At 44.1% G+C, this 19306-nt stretch overlaps 1 protein-coding gene across 1 annotated transcript in view; it reads left to right on the top strand.

Annotated features, from left to right (window-relative positions):
* Positions 1-8996: 8996 nt before the first annotated feature.
* The window catches only part of Hhip (hedgehog interacting protein), a 76156-nt gene continuing 65846 nt past the window's right edge, over positions 8997-19306 (top strand). The window contains exons 1-2 of the mRNA XM_090356897.1: positions 8997-9340; positions 14819-15011. Coding sequence (XP_090213023.1) covers positions 9062-9340; positions 14819-15011 — 472 coding nt within the window. The 5' untranslated portion in view covers positions 8997-9061. The remainder of the gene's footprint in view (positions 9341-14818; positions 15012-19306) is intronic.

Genomic DNA, 19306 nt, shown 5'->3' with positions numbered 1-19306 from the left:
TAAGGTTGACTCAACGGACAGATGCTTCCCTGAAATGAAACAATACAATCTCAATTAGTCCCCAAGGAGGTTTTAAATTGACATCCATCATTCTGCAAGATCAACACATTTTTAAAAGATCTCTTTCTCAACTGAACACAGCTTTGTTCTGGGGCTCTGTCACGCTTCCAGGTGTAAGTGCTGGCTTTGGGCTCGGCTTCATGCATGAATCTGTGACTTTTTCAAGATGGAAACAAACTTATTCTTCTCAGGAAGTTTTTTAGTCTGCTTAAGCCTTCTTTTAAAACCAGTAAGTAATGAGCACATGGCTATAAGACAGAATTATTTTTCATAGGTAAACAAAGTAGGTCTCAGTGTGCTTTACATTTATACTCACAAGGAAAAAACTCATAATGTCTTTCTTTATACTTTAATAAAAAGGAAAATATACTGTTTTAAAGGATATAGAATCCTGAGTTCCATTTGAGCTAGTAGATACTTATAACTATTCAAAGATACTTAAAATACACATTTTTCTGATATGTTAAGTAGATAATTGCCTTATATGTAAGGAAAACAAACCCAAACACCAATGACTGAATCAAGTAAAACTTATGGTCATATGAAATACAAATAGATTTAAAAAAAAGAAAGCCTTCCCTTATGCCCAACATGTATTCTAAGCTTATGTATATAAAAATATCTATACTGTCTATAAAATTGCCAGGTGTTTGCAGCCAATAACAAATGAAAATGCTTGCAGAACTCCATGCCCTTGGGCAGGGCATAAAATTTAGACCTTGTTCCAATAACAACAACAAAAAAAACCCCAAGAATTTCTGTGTTCGTATGCTACATATTTTGAAAATAAAAGAATTATACAATCTATGAATTTTGGAATCAGGGAAAGTTGTGCTCTTAAATTGCACCATTACAAATAACTGTTCACTGTATCATATTCTATTGAATAAGACATGCTGTTTCCTTACATTTCTTTGACCCAAATATTTAAATGCTAAGGTTTTGTCTTAATTTGTCAGAAAAGTCTTTCAGAAGAATGTAATTTATCTCCTAGATGAAATAGCTAAATAGTATTTCAAAATCCATTTAAAGGTTTCACAATAAAGATTTTTATAATATAATACTTTCTTCAGAACAACTTTTTCTAAATAATGCTTGAGATACTTATTTTACAATAGTTAAATGATCATATATTTAAGTTTAATCTTACTGAAATGGTATTATGCTTATCTCTCATATCTTTAAAGAAGTGTTTTGGAAGACTGTCAAGTTGCCAAAATCATACACATCTTCGAATCTATGAAGATTAAGGGTATCTTGATTAAAGTAGCTTGCATTGAATAAATAAGTTAATATTTTATACTACTCTTGAATTTAAAACATCTAGAGTTAAAATATATTTTCATTCAAACATAAGTAAAAATGTGTTTTGATAGTTTAGTTGCCACACTGTTAAAATAAAAACAAGTATTCACTGAGGACTTAAAACTTTTCTACAGGGTGGTCTTGATATGAGTCAATGCCAAGAAATTAATTCTTAGTTTCCAAAACACCTAATGCTTACAAAAGTAACTCTATAGGTGTGTGGGCTTCAATTCTGTGGATTTATCATATCTTCCATATTGTATGAATTGTTCGTAGGGGTAAGTGTTATTCTGGAGGGCTGAGATGCAGCATTAATTCAATTGATGTCATTATTAATGACTGAGTCATCTCAGTTTTGACCACTCTGTTCATGAGGTAATGTCATGATGCAGGCTGTTTTCCATTATTTTATAATTAAGGACCGTTCCTGCACACCCACCCACTGTCCCATTAGCTCACCCTTCCAGTTCCAAGAAAAGAAAATGCATTTGCAAATCACAGTGTTGCAGCAGATTCACATGTTGTAAGAAATCAACATTTACTAAAGAAAACCTTTAGCATATGCTGTAAAAATCACAGATTAAGAAATGACCACTAGATGGTGGGTTTTTTTTTCCTGCAAGATGGACCAACAAGATGCCATCTGGGGAGACACAATCTTCAGCTATTTTGAGAAATCCAGTCCAGCAAATCCTGTTACAGGTACCAGGGCTCCAGCCCAGTCCCCACTGACAGACTCCAGTCAATAGGCAGAGACCAAATCGGTTCAGTGGGAGCATCCACAGAGCCTTGAGGACTCAAACCCACAGGGAAGAGGTCAGGCTAAACAGACTGGAGTGATAATGGCAGAACACTGTGTCTGCACCTGGCTGCAGGTGACACAATTTCCCAGAGTGGTTCACTCATGATTAACAACAAATTGTAGCCATTTAGTAAAGACACTTATCTGTAAGAAACTCACACGGATGCCATCTACCAGTTGGTACGGCTGTTCTATGAGTCTTACATTTAGTAATGATTTTTGTTGAATTAAATACAATGTGCCTAACACAATGAGACAAACACTATATGGTATTGTTTGGGATGAGTTAATTACAAAATAGCCTAGTTGTAATGAATTATGAATGACTTAAATATAAATGGAAGATAACTCAAAGAAATCAGTTATCTAACTATAATAATAGTGTATGTAAATTACAGTATAATTATATCTCCATAGTAAGTTTAAGAGAAAATGGGATGAGAATGGGTCTTGAGGACAATACCACCTCAGTAAATACATGATGGTGGACTTGGCCATTGTCCCTATCCTGTGCTGTTCTCCTAACTTCCTTTCCCCGGGCTCAATGCACCGGCCTTCACTTCGAGTATGGAACACAGCCCTTGCTTCTCAGGAGGCTCTGGTTCTGGGTCGCCGACATGTCACTATTATAAAACACCTGCTTCTGCCCACCCAGCAATTGCTGATCAGTTCCTTCCTCCACTCCCATAAATGCCCAGCCATCATTGTGTAACAGCTCTACCTTGAGAAGACTGAAAACACTTACAAATGGATGTCTTGCATGTCTTTCCTACAGAGTTTGGATTTTATTCTGAACCGACTAAAAACTCCATTGAAGGATTTTCTGCAAGAAAGTCACATGAAATGACGGTAGTAATGTATACAATGGAGTTAAGGAACTGAAATAAGCATGAAAACCTTAAGTTGTTATAATAAATCTGGTAAGAGATGCCAGATCCTTGGTAATATACTAGACAACGATTATCAATAGCAGTTGGAATCACTGTAAGATTATAGCAATCTTTGTAATAAAATAACACTAAAGACTCGAGCCATACAGTACATGTTTCTTTATACAATGTAGAAACCACCAACAAAACATTCTTGAAATTTTTCAAATCAAGCCTTTAAGTTTACAGAAGATACAGAAATAGAGAAGCAGTTTAAAGACAACAGAGAGTAAAGCCACAATGTAAAGGATTCTACAGTTTTTAGTGACTAAATGGATGAAAAGGAGAGTGGGGAAATTCTCCAAATTAAAGAAGCAAGGAAAGTGTTGTCAAGCAAATGCTGTGTGGTCTCACTTAGTTCTGGATTTGAACCCGAATGTAACTGAGTATTAAAAAAAAAGAAAGAAAACCAAGGAAATGTAAACACTTACTGGAAATAGGAAAGCGGTATTCAGAAATCATGCTTTACTATGATAAACACTTTGTGTCTATGCGTTTGAAAACCTTTACATGGTGGAAATGCATACTGAAGCCTTTACTAATGAAATGATTATAACAATCGGGAACTTACTTTGCAGTAACACAGTGGAGGTATGAGATTTGACGAGAATACCCGAGTGTTGGAAATTGGTAAAGCTGAGTGATCCATACATTTTCACTATATTTAAGTTTGTCTGCAATTTTAAAAAAAAGTTTAGATGCTGAACGAAAGAAGTGGAGAGAACATGAAGAGATGAATGATTTGAGCAATATTTAGGAGGTATTCCAGATAGTAACAGCGAATCATCTGTAACAGGCAGTGAAGATGGTTCTTAAGCCTGCTAACTGAGGAGTAAAAGTCTGGACCTACTCTTCAGGTGCAGGAGGTGCCTGTGAGGAAACAGCTTTAGAAGGGAGGTGGCGTTCAGTTTAGGGGTGCGTGTGAGATGGCAGCTTTAGAAGTGAGGGGCGTGCTGAGCTTGAATACTAACTTGGCTATTTAAGCAGAAATGTCCAGTAGATGTCCTAAGAAGAGAAGGGCAAGGCAGAAGCCTTGGGTATAAAAGCACATATAAAGATTTAGAGAGCAAGTAGAGAGTGAGGAATCGTATACAAATGAATTAGAAGAAACCCCACTAAGATTGGAGCTGATAAAAGAAGGGAAGACAAACTTAAGGGGTTAAAAAAAAAAAAAAACAAGCCAGGAGCAGTAGCTCAAGCCTGTAATCCTAGCTACTCAGGAAGCTGAGATCTGAGGATCACGGGTCCAAGTCAGCCTGGACACAAAAGAACATGAGACTCTCCAATTAATCAGTAAAAAACAGGAAGTGGAGTTGTGACTCCTGGGGTAGGGTGGTAGCCTGGAGCTGAAGAGCTCAGGGACAGCGCAGACCCAGGGTTCAAGCCCCATGACCCACAAAAAAACAAAAAAAACTGATCAGTAGTGTCAATGAAAGAAGAAAATGAGTTCCAGGAAAAAAATATCTCCAGTTTTACAAAATAACTAGCAACTGATGCCAGTTCAGATTGCCAGACAGAATTTAGAAAACAGTGATCAACCATTATTATCTGTGTTTTAAAAAACAAGAGACTTTTTTGGTGTGTATTGCAAATAAATTCAACATGCTTTCTTCTCGCTCTCTGCTAACTGACTGCATTTCATCCTCTCCTGCTCTTTGTGTGTGTAGGTCTGTCAGCCCAACTCTTCCCTCCATCTCTGGGTCTGGAAATAGCTTCTTGCCATGACTTTTTCTTTGTGTTTTCTTCTTGCCCTTCCAGTTCTTAAGACACCCAGTTTGTTATCCAATTCCTTAAACTTCATTTGCTTTTTTGGCAATAGTGAACAGCTCACTTCTGATCTGACTCCTGGCCAAAACCCATCTCACTCAGAGTATACACTTAGGTCTGCAACGGAGCCCACCAGTTACTACATTTTGGGCCTAGGCGAATTCACTTCATTCCTGTCATTTTCTCAGTCAACTCTGCTCCAGGCATGCAGGCCTCTCTCTGCTAATCCTTGAACATACCAAGCATGCTTACCTAGTTCCCTCTGACTGGCTCTCCTCTGTGCTTATAGATATCTGGCTTGCATGTGGCTTGTTGCTTTATGTGTGCCTAAAGATTCTCTCAGTAGACACTTGCCCTGATAATGTCGATAAAATGTTATTCCTCTCACTCCTGTATCCTCTTTCCCCAGGATTCCTTTTCTTAGTGGCACTTAACACCATTTGGCACATTCTGTAGCAATTTGTCAACCATTAGAACAAGTGTTTGCTCCCTTCTGTGTCCCTAGTCCTCAAAATGGGGTCTGACACAGAGGTGCTAACTTTTAAATGAAAGAAAGAGTATGTTAGATAATGTTACAGTTATTATCTATATGTCTATAGATAACTAATTAATTAAAAATCTATCTACTGTCTAAATCTACCTACTTTTCTACTATCTCCCTATTTTCGATCTCTATTCCCTGCCTGTTATCTATCTCTCCCCCCCCCCCCCCCCCGTCTGTTTCTCCCCCTGCTGGCCTCATGAACTGCCTCGCCTGTGTGGGATTACATGGTAGTCCAAGTTCAGAACACCTGAACTTCTTAGCAAGGGAACACTTTGCATTGTGCCTTCTCTTTTCTTTAACAAAGATTTATAATGTAAACATTCCTTCCATTTTAACCTCCAAAATGTATCACATCAAACAAGGCCAGACAGTCCGCAGCATTTATTGAGAGGTTGATCACTGTAACCACACCAGACTGAACTAGACTCAGTTAAGACGTAATTCTTAATTTGGCTGAAATTCAGTTCACACCTAGGAAAGTCTGATGACTTTCAACAATGCACAAAGGAAAATCAATGTACCATATCCATGCTTGCTAAATAAGACGCAATGGTCAGAGGACCCTCCAGAGGAGAATAATGGTCAGAGGAGATTGTGTGTTATACCAAGATTTAAAGAAAGAGGCAAAGATGGATGAGGATAGAAGAGGAAAGAAGAAAGAGTACTTACAAAAGCAAAAGACATGTAAGTGACAACTGACTTCATTAGCTACCTGGACTTAATAAACTACAAAATGATGAATGTGACCTCTGATCTTTCTTTTCTTCCTTTAGGTACTTTATTCTGTGCTCTCTCTTGAATGCAGAGAATTCTATTCTGAACTCCAGCACTCGTATACCTTGAATGGCAGGTGGAGTCATTTCATAAACTCTCAGAGTGATTTTCTCCAGAGACGTTTCTTCAGTCACCTAACCTGAAAGAGAACATCTTGTTACTCTCCACCTTCACAATTCTTTCATAGCATTTATAACATAAACTGATTTGTGACCATACCAGGTCACAAATTAGTAACCATCTGGAGACAGGGAAATGGTATCCTTACAGTTTACATTTATTACTGAGCACCATGACTAGCACTCAATAATCTACTGAAATGGAATCAAATAGTACATATTCTGGGAAGGCCATAGATTAAAATGGTGTCAAAACCCCAAACAGCTCTATTTTAAATCTTTACCAAATCTGAATTGTCCTAAATTCTTTTACTTTTTAAGGTTGCCCTACTTTTAATACATAAATATATACCCACCTTACTATATATACACATATTTGCTCACATAAATAACTCCCCTACAAGATAGTATTTTTAGCTTTATCTAGGAGGTCAATTTCAACTTATATCACACATTGTATCTCTGATCATGTGTTCACGAGGATAGTTCATTCATTCATCCACAGCAGGCATGCAGCCTTCCATAGGTCTGTGGGATGGGCTCGTCTCCAGTGATGTGAGTGGAAGAATGACCCCTGGTGCAGCTCCAACCTTGCTAAAAATGTCCAATTCAGTTCCTCGAGAAGAATCTGACCTGAAAAGGGTCCCTTCTTTTCACAACTTCTGGAAGTCTGGCTAACCATAACGTCCACATCTAAGTGTGTGAGAGCTGTTCCCCAGTGGAGATCTCCAAAGGAGCTTTCAAGGTTTAATCCGAGGAAATAATCCAGTGCCCATTCTTGATTCCTAAGAAATTATACTGTTGAATTAGCTGTGTTTCCATTTTCCCCATTGGGTGTGTGTGTGGGGGGGGGGGGAGAATCCCAAGTCAGTCTACTACTATAAAGCTGTTATTCAGAAATTCTATCCATGGTGCTAAACTGAGATAGCTCATACGGGGGCCAAGCCCTTGACTTCCACAATGAAAGAAGGCTTGCCCCTAAACTACGAATATGAATTTGCTGAAATATGATTTCTGAAGGATCTTTATTTGGGGAAAAGAATATAAAGCTGATTTTTTTGTGGGGGGTGGGGGAGTCTCGATGAATGGAGGGCACTTTAGACTGGGTCTAGTTTCCAAAGTCACTGAACTGGATGAAATTGTGTAAGTGATTGAACCTGGAAACGCATCCCCACATCAACTGAGTGTAAAGTTTTAAAGTCTTCATGGTGAGTTATATGAAAAGCATCCAGGCAGGTGGAGTGTCAGAGAACGTGACACTGACCGTCACATGTACGCAGAGGTGTTCACCACGTTGAGTGTGTCTTCCAGGCCCTACCTTGACTGGGGACTGACCCAAATATCCTCTCGTGTGGTTCTTTCTGGATATTCTCTAAGAAAAAGAAAAGGAAAAACCTTAGCTCTACTCCTGCACCATAAACCCAGGTCTAGAAAGGGAAAGAGCCAGGAGACCACTCCACGCCCTTCAAGGTAGCTGGTTCAGTCCCTTAATCCGCCTCAACCCGTCCCTAGGCTGGCCAAGCCCTGCTCTCTGCCCCTGGCTGACAGCGAGGCTGCCACCACGCCAGCCGGCAGTTCCCTTGTTAAGTACGCGACTGGGAAAAGGGCACATTTGTGTGGGCGCGGGGCTCCCATCCCCGTGCCAATTTGTGTGTGGGGGTCCAGTGATGTGGAGGTTCAACTCTATCCTGAAGACATCTTCAAAAAAAGAAAAAGGAAGGGAGAACAACGCCCGCCGGGAGGGAGGCAGCTGGCGGGGCCCCTGCGCGCGGTCCGGGCGCGGCACGCCCGCGGGGGACTCTCCCTCCGGGAGTGCCACCCCGTCTCCGCGCCGGCCGGGGTGGGTGTGCGTGCGTGGGGCAGCCCGGAGCCGCGCTCCGCCCTCCCCGGGGCGCGGGATTCCCCACGCGCTCTCACCCGGCCCGCGCTCCGGGGGAAGCGGACCCCGCCGGGGGACTCCCCCGAGGGCCGGTGCCCCCTTTCGGAGCAGCCTCCACGCCGGGCCGCGGCACCGACGCGGGCTCCGCCCCCACGCTGTCCCCCCTGGACTGCCGGGGGGTCCGCGGGGGTGCGGGCTGGGAGGGGCCTTCCCCGCCGGGACGCTCCCCGCATCCCCCGGGTCTCCCAGCCCGGGGCGCGCGCCGCGGAGAAGCCGGATCGTCGGGCCGGGGACACCCGCGACCCCGAGCGCGGAGGGGGGGGCGGCGAGGCCGGCGCGCGGGGCTCCCCGCCCCCCTGCCCTCCCCCCTCCCCCCCTCCGCGGCCCGGGCGGGGGTGCGCGGGAAGCGGTGACGTCAAGGGGCGCGCGGTGGCAGCGCCTCCCCGCGCGCTGGTTAAAAAGAAGAAGAGAAGAGCGGACGAAACATGAGAGCCGCGCGCGGAGCCGCGCCGCCCGCCCAGGACCCCGCGGCGCCTCCCGCAGCCGCGTCCGCTCCGGCCTCTCCCGCGGCCCCGCGCGCGCCCCGCCGCCGCCACCGCCGGCCCTTCGGTGCCGGCTACTGTCTCACCTAACAGCTCCGCTCCCGGGGCGAGGGGACCTCTATGAGCCGCGTCCCCCGCTCTCCTGCCTCCGCCGCCCGCACCTCCTCCTCCTCCTCCTCCTCCCCCTCCGCCCCGGCCCCCCGCCTCGCCGCGGCCGCGCCGAGCCCCTGACCCCCGCGGCCACCCGCCCCGGCGCGCGCCGTGACATCCGCACACCCCGACCCCGCGGGGCTCCCCGCACCTCCCTCGGCGGGGGTCCCCCCGCACGCGCGCGCCCACCATGCTCAAGATGCTCTCCTTCAAGCTGCTGCTGCTGGCCGTGGCGCTGGGCTTCTTCGAGGGGGAGGCCAAGTTTGGAGACCGGGGCGAGGGGGGCGCCGCGCGGAGGCGGCGCTGTCTGAGCGGGAGCCCCCCGAGGCGCCTGAGGAGGCGGGAGCGCCGGCTGCTGTCCCTGCTCGAGCCGCTGGCCGGCGGCGACGTCCTGTGCGGCGGCTTCTACCCGCGCCTGTCCTGCTGCCCGCACGCCGCCGGCCCGGGCCTGGGCCGCCTGGAGAACAAGGTAGGCGCGGCCGGCCGCGGGGCGCGGGGGGCCGGGCGGCTCGGGGAACTCGCCCCGGTGGCCGGGCGCGCGCTGTGGGGCGCCGGCTCCTTCTGCGGTCGGGATGGTCGGGGCGCTGGGCTGGCTCGCCTGGTCCCCGGGGAAAAAAAAAGAAAAGAAACAAAATCAAGGGACCCGGCGTCCCCGCGGTGCCCGCGCCCGGCCGGGGTCGGCCCAGCTCCGGGCCGCAGGGGCGCGGGGCGCGCACCCCACGCACGGGGCGGCGGCGGCGGGGCTGGGCGCCAAGGTGGCCGCGGGGTGCGCGGCTTGTGATGCCGGCGTGAAGAGATGGGTGCGCTTGTCCCCCACGTGCCCGGCGCGAGGGAGGGGAAGGTCCCGGAGGTGGGGACCCCCTCCACCCCGCCGGCGGCGCCTCTCCACGCGCAGCCCCTACGCCCCGGGCGGTCCCAGCCCTGCGGCGCCGCCGCCCCTGGACGAGCTCGGGCTTCTCCAGGAGCGTGCGCTGGGAGGTGGCACGGGCTGGGTGCGGGGACGGGCGGCGTCTTTATTCCCGAGCCCCTCGTGCCCAATCCCCGCGCGTGAATCCCACCGCCAGGTGTCCGGACCCCCCCCCACACACACCCGGTCCCCATTTTAGGCTTTAATTAAGAATTCCTGGCAGTTGTCAAAGACCCGAGAGACTTGGAAAAACTTGGGCTTCAGTCTTGCTAACCCAGGCATCATATATTTAAAAAAAAAAAAGAAAAGAAAAGAAAAAAGCAATACCCAGGCTGATTCACGGTGGATTTCCCTCTATTCTCATGTAAACGGCCCCGACGCATCCACATATGTGTCTGGGTGGTATCTCACTTTGTTTTGTAACAAAAAAGCCATATTGCATCATTTAATTTGCTCAAGTCATGCAAATAGGAGGGAGGAAAAAAAATCAATAGGACAAAAAGGGGTCGACGTCTCCTCCTCCCCACTAAACTGCTGCCCACACACGGAGCCCCGGGGCCGATGGCAAAAGAATAACAACAACACCATTGTGTTTGTTAGTTGGTTCACTAATGGGTGAAACTAGAGAACATGGTCGCCTTTCAGCCCGGGCCCTGTCCGGCGCCCACGCCTCCCTCCGAGCGCGCGGGGCCCGCGCGCAGGTTCTCCGCAGGTTTTCCGCCGCCGCAGCGCGGCTCGCTCGCCCTTTATTCCCCCGACTCCCAGCTCCCCTGTGAGGTCCTCCTGATGCCAAACAAAGTCATGAAGCTCCAATCGAAGGAAGGGACCGAGCAGGCTGCGTGCAGATTTCTTAAAGGTCGCCCCCCTCCCCTCCACACCCCTCCACCCAGACACCAGAGTGCCAGAGAACCCGGGAATTCAGAGAAGGCTTAGAAATCGTTGTCATTCGAGGTCCCTCGGGTGTCCCGAGATGCCTGGGACCTTCCAGGAACATGCAGAATGAGAACCTGGTTCCCATATCAGTGTACTTGGGAGAGACAGGGGTGGGAGGTGGCATGGGAGGGGGAGGGGGAGTCAATCCCTTGAGAGTATGTATTTGATTTTTCTCTTAAGGAAATCATTTTTTTTTTCAGGAAGCAATCTGCCATGCCAGCTATCCAAATTCCTTTCTGTTTTTATGCGTTTCCAATAGCCAACAAACCCCTACTCTTTGGGAAAGTGTGTCTGAATTAAGTTGGGTCCACTAGGGCTTTGCTGGTTCCATTGCAAGAGGTTTATAAACCAACAGTACTCAAATTGTTCAAAACAGAGATTGGATATCGTTGTGCAGAGGCATTCTTGACCTATGTGAGTTCTCAAATTTTAATAGTTTTTAAAACATGTTATTTTATAATAAACATCAGTGTTCCCCTTTTTTCCATAAGCCTTCCTGGATTATAATGTATGTTAGGGTCTTATTTCCTAACGTGTGTACAGGAGAAAAGATGATCATTAGAAAGGACCCTATTTTGTTTATGGAAAAAAAATTTCCTGGGGAACTTTTTCCTTTTTTTTCATTGCTGAAGCTTTTCTAGAAACTGCAGTAGTAGCTTTTTCCTCAGGGAAGAAATTTCTAAGACATATAAATAGCATCAAACTCCATAGGAATATTGAGCATGCTTGGCTATGCAAAGAAGTCTCCACTAACATGTTTTCTTTAATGAGCTACCTCTGAGTTCAACTCCTTAGACATGATAGAGTCTCGTTTTACATCCTTGTGTATCTCCATCATGTAATGTATTCTAGATTGTTGACTACCATAAAAAATAAGTACTGCCAAAATTTAGGACAAACATGTCTTTGCAATATTTTTGCAGCTCTTATGTGCAGCCTGTTAAAAGGAACTAATTCCCATCAGCTACACGGAATCTGTAATCAACTGAAATACTCCCATTTCTAAAACTTAACTTGTAGCCAAACAGGCACAGAAGTTCTCCCTACCTTGGGTGGTTTCACAGCCAAAGCTGTCAAGGGATGGTGAGAAGTGATTGTTTTCAAGTGTGCCCTTTTACAATCATGTGTTTGCTCTGGCTCTTTCAGGGACAAAGGCTATTGTTGAACACATCCAAAACTAAACAAATAACTCATCCTGAGGTCCCTTTAACAGCTGCCTTAGTACAATGATCTATTTACATATTAGCCTAAAATTGAAACTGAACTCTGTAGTGACATAATCCACTACTACAGTCCAGAGAGGCATGTGTTCTACCCAACAGCTGAACAACCTTGTTGGCATATGATGTTTGAGAAATAACTTTCTGTGTACCCAGCCATTTTAAAGCAATGTCTCAATATACTGTCATGTATTTTCTCCTCCTGTCCCTTCAGTGAACCCATGTGGGTGCCTTTTTATGTTATTTAGCTCCCGTAAGTAAGGAGAAATACAGAAGGTTTCTGTTGTCTTTTTTTTTAAACTTTTTATGGATAAGGTATAGCTATAGGCCAGGCCTTTATTTTGTATTCTAGTCTTTATCTCACCTTTCTTCTATGTATTTCACTTTCAGAGTAGGCAGAGACTAAAAGGATGACCTCCCAGATGTTCCAAATTAGCAGTAGCCACAATCATGCTGTAATGAGGTTTCAAAGTTTTACATGATTTCCAAAGTATATTTAGTTTTAATCACCATAATTTGATGGTTTTTGTATTTGGCTCTTAAAAAATCAAAACAGGAAATTGGCTTACATTTCTTCTTAAGATGGGTGGCATTGTTAGACATAAAGCTAACGATCTGTATGAACACAGACACATAGGCAAAAAAGAAAAGAAAAAGAAAAAACAGCCCCCCCACCCCCGCCCCGCAACACACCACTACTCATCTGTCTAAGCCAGTGTTTTTGCTTGAGCTGAGTCAGTTTAATTGACTTCAGTAAGACTATTGGTTCATTGACACCAAAGCAGAATGATGTCTCTATCTTCAAATAGGTATACACTGCAGCCCCGTCCCGCTGAGCCCGAACAGCATGCAACTTCTCAAACAATCCTACTATACATGACTTCCAATACTTGCTTTCCTGGGTCCTCTTTCTGAAACGTTTGGTGAGAGAACTTGTGGCCAGGACACATTCCAAGTTGTAAAAGATCAAATTCTTCAGACACTAACATCAAGCTCATTCTAAACAGCAGCTGGCACAATAGATGAGGGGAGCATTTTGTGTCAGCAAGGAAGCATCCATTGCCTCCATGAAAACACTACAATCCAGTTTCAGGCAGTAAGAGGTGGCTTCAATGGTCTGTAGTTGTTTTATTCTGAGTAGATTGCTCTCTGATAAACAGAACCAAGATGAACTTTATTAATATTGAACAGGTCTGTTGAGATTTGCCAGAGTATGGAGAATAAAAGACATTTAAAACATTCTTGGAATGCAAATTCTCACTGTCTGGTGTGTTTCCGTTTACAAAACTTGGAAGTATTCGCCCAATTGTCATTCAAATAAATAGATAAAATAAAAATGGGACTATAACTGACTCATAAGAACTTTTTTTGAATATTGTAGGTAATTCTAGTATACCATATAGTTGGTTTTGTTTCCCCTTGAGATAGTGTACTTTTTACTGGACTTTTAAGTACTGCATATTAGATTTCAGCATGTTCGTATTCAATCTTTTTAAGTTGTCTTGCTCCTTTAGATCCAATTTTTTTTTTCCAGTCTTGGGCTTAAGCTCAGAGCCTGAGCACTGTCCTTGGATTTTTCTCAAGGCGAGAACTCTACCACTTGAGCCTCAGCACCACTTCTGGCTTTTTCTAAGTATGTGGTACCAAGGAATTGAACCCAGGTTTTCGTGCATGCTAGGCAAGCACTCTACCACTAGGCCAAACTCCCGGCCCTAGATCCAATTTTTAATGATCTCTGTAATATCATATCCCTGCCTTACAGCCATGTGATTTCTTCTAACTAGAAGCTTAACTTGTAATGCAATGTTATCCTCAATGATCTAGTATTTAAAATTTTTACTTTGAGTGCATTGTTCCAAATAAGCCATTAGGTAGAAAGGTAGTTGGATGAAATGAGGGAAAAGATATAAAATTCACTCACCTTATATTATTTCACATTCTGAAAAAAATCCGTGCTTAGTTGAGACAGCACATTTTCTTTCTCAAATATTGAGATGACACTGTCTTCTCTATGTATTAAGGAAAACTTTGATTAGAGTTTCAAAATCCAATGTCAAGGCCTATTCTACTTATGCATTGCTAAGGCCAATCAATCAGTAAGTTCCTAATTGGCCTTACTGAAATAAAAGACATATCATTGAAAAAAAAATAATACTAAAAGTATGCCTTTTCCTTTAAAAGTCACCACTATACAAAAGCACTTTCATTAAGCTCTTGTGTTTATTCATGTTTATAACATACCTGAGGAGCTAGTTAGAAAATTTTTCCTGGCTATGATATAATGAATAATAAAATTTGGTCTTAAACCTATTTAATTCAGTTTCGGGTATTTTTATAGAACATGAAAGGCAGTTTAAAAAACTTTCCCCCTGGAGTTTGCAGATTGAAAGTTGGTAGAATTTTTTTAAAATGTTATGCACATGTAGATTTGAGACTATCATACTAGGAATTTCAGGTAAAACAGGTTTCCACCTAAGACATAAATAAACCATATCTTTTCTTTAAAAAAATTGTGCTTAAATACAGTTGGGTTAAGGTATTTAGAATTGTTGAAGGTTAATACAACACAGTGTGTATTTTAAGGCAAACTGAAAGGATAAAATACAAAGTGGTATGCGTGGTATTGCCTTTTAGTTTTCCACTCTGGAAAGCGAGAGCCATAGGCTTTATTTGCATGAGCCGGAAGCACGTGTGTGCCCTCTGGACCACACAAAGACCCCTGGAGTCCTCACCAAGACATCCTTTCTAAAGAGACACAATGACTCTTTCCAGAAAAAGGGTCATAGTCTGAAGTGAACTTCCTTGACTTATGTGATTTCAGGACAACCTGCGATAACCTCATCATCTAAAAAAAAAAAAGTTCCATTTTGATATTTTTGGCTTTCAGATATTTTCTTCTACCAACAACACAGAGTGTGGGAAGTTGCTGGAGGAACTCAAGTGTGCACCTTGCTCACCACATTCTCAGAGCCTGTTCCACTCACCTGAGAGAGACGTCCTGGAAAGAGATCTAGCGCTGCCCCTGCTCTGCCCGGACTACTGCAAAGAATTCTTTTATAGTTGCCGAGGCCATATTCCAGGTAAAATACATCAATAAACTAGTGCACTATATCCTGCTAAGACAGCTATTCTTCAGTGCTTGTTTATGAGCAATCACCTCTCAGAATTCCCATTTTACTTTCTTTAAAAAAAACATTTTATTGTCGAAATAATGTATAGAGGGGTTACAGTAACATTTGTCAGGTAGCAGGTGCATTACTTCTCACACATCGATACCCCTTCTCATGTTTTTGTCCCTGTTTCCCTTCCCCACCACCTCGTTCATCTTGTTTTCTCCCCCTTCCCTTCCCTATTTCAAATAATACCAGGTAACAAAGTCAGATACAGTAACAACATGAGATTAACCATAATAAGGACAATAAAAGAGAAGGGAAATAACGTAATACATTAAGAACAACAATCACACAAGATAAACCTCTTGTTTCCATATCTTAGAATTCATTTCATTTAGTCTCATCCTGTATGACTTTATGTACCTAGGTTTTGAGCTATTGTAATCCTCTGCTAGGAGAGTCCTAGATGTGTACTAATGGTTTCCCTCATTTTTACAAATGAGGGAAACCATTGAGCCTATGTTCCTTTGGGTCTGGCTTACTTTACTTAATATGATTTTTTCCAAGTCTTTCCATTTCCTTATGAATGGGGCAATGTCATTCTTTCTGATGGCAGCATAGAATTCCATTGTGTATCAATACCACATCTTCTTGATCCAGTCATCTACTGAGGGGCATCTGGGTTGGTTCCATATCTTTACTATGGTAAATAGTGCTGCAATGAACATTGTTGTGCTAGTTGCTTTAGTATGTCCTTGTTTCTGGATGACTGGGTAAATGCCAAGGAGTGGGATTGCTGGGTCATAGGGGAGCTCTATGTTTAGTCTTTTGAGGAAATACCACACTGCTTTCCATAGTGGTGTACAAGTTTACACTCCTGCCAACAGTGTAGTAGCGATCTCTCCTGGCCACATCTCTGCCAGCATCTGCTGTTATTAGATTTCTCTCTCTCTCTCTCTCTCTCTCTCTCTCTCTCTCTCTCTCTCTCTCTCTCTCTCTCTTTCTCTCTCTCTCTCTTTCTTTCTTTCTGCCAGTTCTGGGGCTTGATCTCAAGGCCTAAGAACTATACTTAGACACTTTTTGCTGAAGGCTAGCACTCTACCACTTGGGCCATAGCATCATTTCCATTTTTTCTATGTATGTGGTCCCAAGGAATTGAACCCGGGTCTTCCTGCATGCTAGGCAAGCACTCTACCACTAGGCCAAACCCCTAACCCCTAGATTTCTTGATCTTGGCCATTCTAACTGGAGTGAGGTGGAATCTCAAAGCTGTTTTGATTTGCATTTCTTTTATGACCAGAGATGTAGAACATTTCTTCATGGGTCTATAGGACATTCTTACTTCCTCTTCAGAGAAGTCTCTCTTTAAGTTTTTAGCCCAACTTTTAATGGGAGGGTTGCCTGTTTTACTTTCTAAGTAACTTTTATTGCTGTGAAAAAGTACTCGAGTATCAGTCTACAGTTGGGGTGGGGCAATGGCTTACGTTACTTGTTCAGTCAATAATATAGAACTGGGCACTTGTGACTTATACTGTAATCCTAGCTGCTCAGGGGGTTGAGATCTGAAGATCCTGGTTCAAAGCCAAATGGGCAGAAAAGTCTGTGAAACTATTATCTCCAATTGACCTGTAAAATGCCATAAGTGGAGGTATGGCTCGAGTGGTATGGTACCATCCTTGAGTGAAAAAAAAAAGCCACATGAGAGCACAGGGCCTTGAGGGTAAGCCTTAGTATTGACCTGTGTGCGCACGCACACACATGCAATAATACAGGTGACTGACTTTGTACACATTAGCTTATCGGTATAAATTGATTTAAAAATTTTTTTGACCTGGGGATTGAACTTAGAGCCTAGAGCATGCTAAGCATACACTCTACCTAATACAATTTATTGTTGGAGTGTTCATTCCCTCCCATAGTCATATTGATACACACACAGCTGATGCATATCCCTTTAAATTAAATATGCCTAAGAATCTCAAAATATGATATGTGATATACAAGTTCAGGGTTCAGCCTCAGAAACCTGCGTGAAGGTCAGAAGTGTAGATAGAGGATAAACTCTGAGTCCCCATCATATTCAGTGAGTACAGGGATAGGTGCTGGATAAATGCAGAAGCTTGTGCCTGTGTCTTACAAACATACCCGGTCATCGTATTTCAGACTCTGATAAACACAGGCATCCGTAGGCTTTGATTAAGTTTATCAGCAAAACCTTGTGAACTTGGGTTGTTGTTGTTTCAACTGGAAGAATCAACACAGGAAGAAACAAATTTAATGAGACAAATTCTGTTTAGTTAGGAAACGTCACACAAAGCAAGCTTTTAAGAACTGTAGGATGTACTTCAGAGATTTTTTTTTGGCCAGTGTTGATTCTGGGACTTGAACTCAGGGCCTGGGGTGCTAACCCTTAGCTTTTGTGTTCAAGGATGGTTCTCTACTACTTGAGCCATAATTCCACTTCTGGCTTTCAGATGGTTGACTGGACATAAGACTTGTGGAATTTCCTGGCCAGACTGGCTTTGAGCTAGGACCCTCAGATTTTAGCCTCTTTCACAGCTAGGATTACAAGCATGAGCCACCAACACCTGACAAGAGATTATTTTTTAACTCTATACATTTTAATGCTTCTTTTTCCCTGACATTTTTTATGGTCAATAGAATTCACTTATAAGTGCTTTTATAATAAAGAAACATTTTGACTAGTAGCTTACTCCCTTTGGGTATAGCACGAGGTGTACCTAAATCCATGGAATGGGAAAATATTATTATTGTTTTTATAAACTACAGCCACGTTCCTAAGACTTTTCTTAACCCAGCGGTTTCTTTGTCTTGACCACATTCCCCAAAGCACAGCGGAGTGGGTCAGGGTTGTTCAGTGGCCTGGAGAGAAGCGATAACAGACTATAAACCAGAAAGGTTCCTGACCCAACTTCCCATCTTCAATTCTGCCTTTCCCATCACACCCTGAAAGAGATAGCAACCCTTCCATTTCCCTTCCATTCCCTTCGAGAGACCCAATACGCTAGTTGTGCAGACTCCTCTATGGGGTGGGGGGCTATATGTATTTAGTTATTTCAGAAAACCCCCACAATATCTACCCAAGAGGGAAAGCCTCACTGACAATCCAGATCAAGTCCTGCAAGCAGGCATGTCAGTTTCCAGGTCAACATATGTGGTGACGAATGATACATTTATTTTTCTCCCAAGTTTGTATATGTGTAAAACTGCTGAAGTGCATCAAGACGTCAAGTGCTCTCGGTGGCCACCCAGGCTGCCTGGAAAGACAACCAGATGAAGGCTCCCCCTCAAGGCGGAGCGAGTGCATGGTGCCTTCTAGATACTGGAAGGCAAAGGCTCAGTAGCAAGCAGACAGGGCTGTCCCTTCCTAGGTCCCATCCATGCGCCTCCATGCACGTCCCCAAAGTGAGCTGTAATCATGTACTTTCTGCATCCTTTAATTTGTTAGCCAGGTGTGTGTGTGTGTGTGTGTGTGTGTGTGTGTGTGTGTGTTTGTGCTCACACACGTGTATGCGTGCATGTGTACACCCACAAGCATACCAGTAGTGGGACTTGACTTCAGAGCCAGGGAATTTTCCTTTAGCTTTTCCCTCAAGTGTGGCATTCCACCACTCGAGCCACAGCTCTACTTATAGCTTTTTGCTGGTTAATTAGGACTTTCTTGCTGGGCTGGCTTTGATCCTTGATCCTCAGATCCTAGTTTCCTGAGTAGCTAGCATTACAGACATGAACCACTGGCCCGTGGCTGTGTTAGGCAGTCTGATGCTTGAGAAGCAGATATTGTTTCCTAAAGTGGAGAGAATGAGGTGGGAACCGGCCACACACACACATGCACACACACACACACCACCCTCTGCTGCCAACAGGGAAGTGTCTTTAGACTTCCAGAATACTAGTTTTTCAGAAATGGCTATATGAGCAAGTTTGTTGGTGTTTTACTGTTTTTGTTGTTGTTTTGGGGTTTTTTTTGTGGGTCATTGAGCTTGAACTCCCGGCCTGAGCCCTGTCCCTAAGCTCTTCAGCTCAAGGCTACTACCCTATCCCTGGAGCCACAGCCTCACTTCCCGTACAGTCTCATTGTCTTCCATGTCTGGGCTGGCTTTGAACCACGATCCTCGGATCTCAGCCTCCTGAGTAGCTAGGATTACAGACGTGAGCCACTGTGCTTAGCAGAGTTTTACCTCTTTAAGTGTATTTAATGATATGGCTTACTTTTCCTGAAAGTTCGAAATTCACAAAAT

Source organism: Megascapheus bottae, chromosome 23 (assembly GCF_031878675.1).
Source record: "Megascapheus bottae isolate mThoBot1 chromosome 23, mThoBot2.hap1, whole genome shotgun sequence".
NCBI classification, from domain to species: Eukaryota; Metazoa; Chordata; class Mammalia; order Rodentia; family Geomyidae; genus Megascapheus; species Megascapheus bottae.
This window is presented reverse-complemented; position numbering and strand designations above follow the sequence as displayed.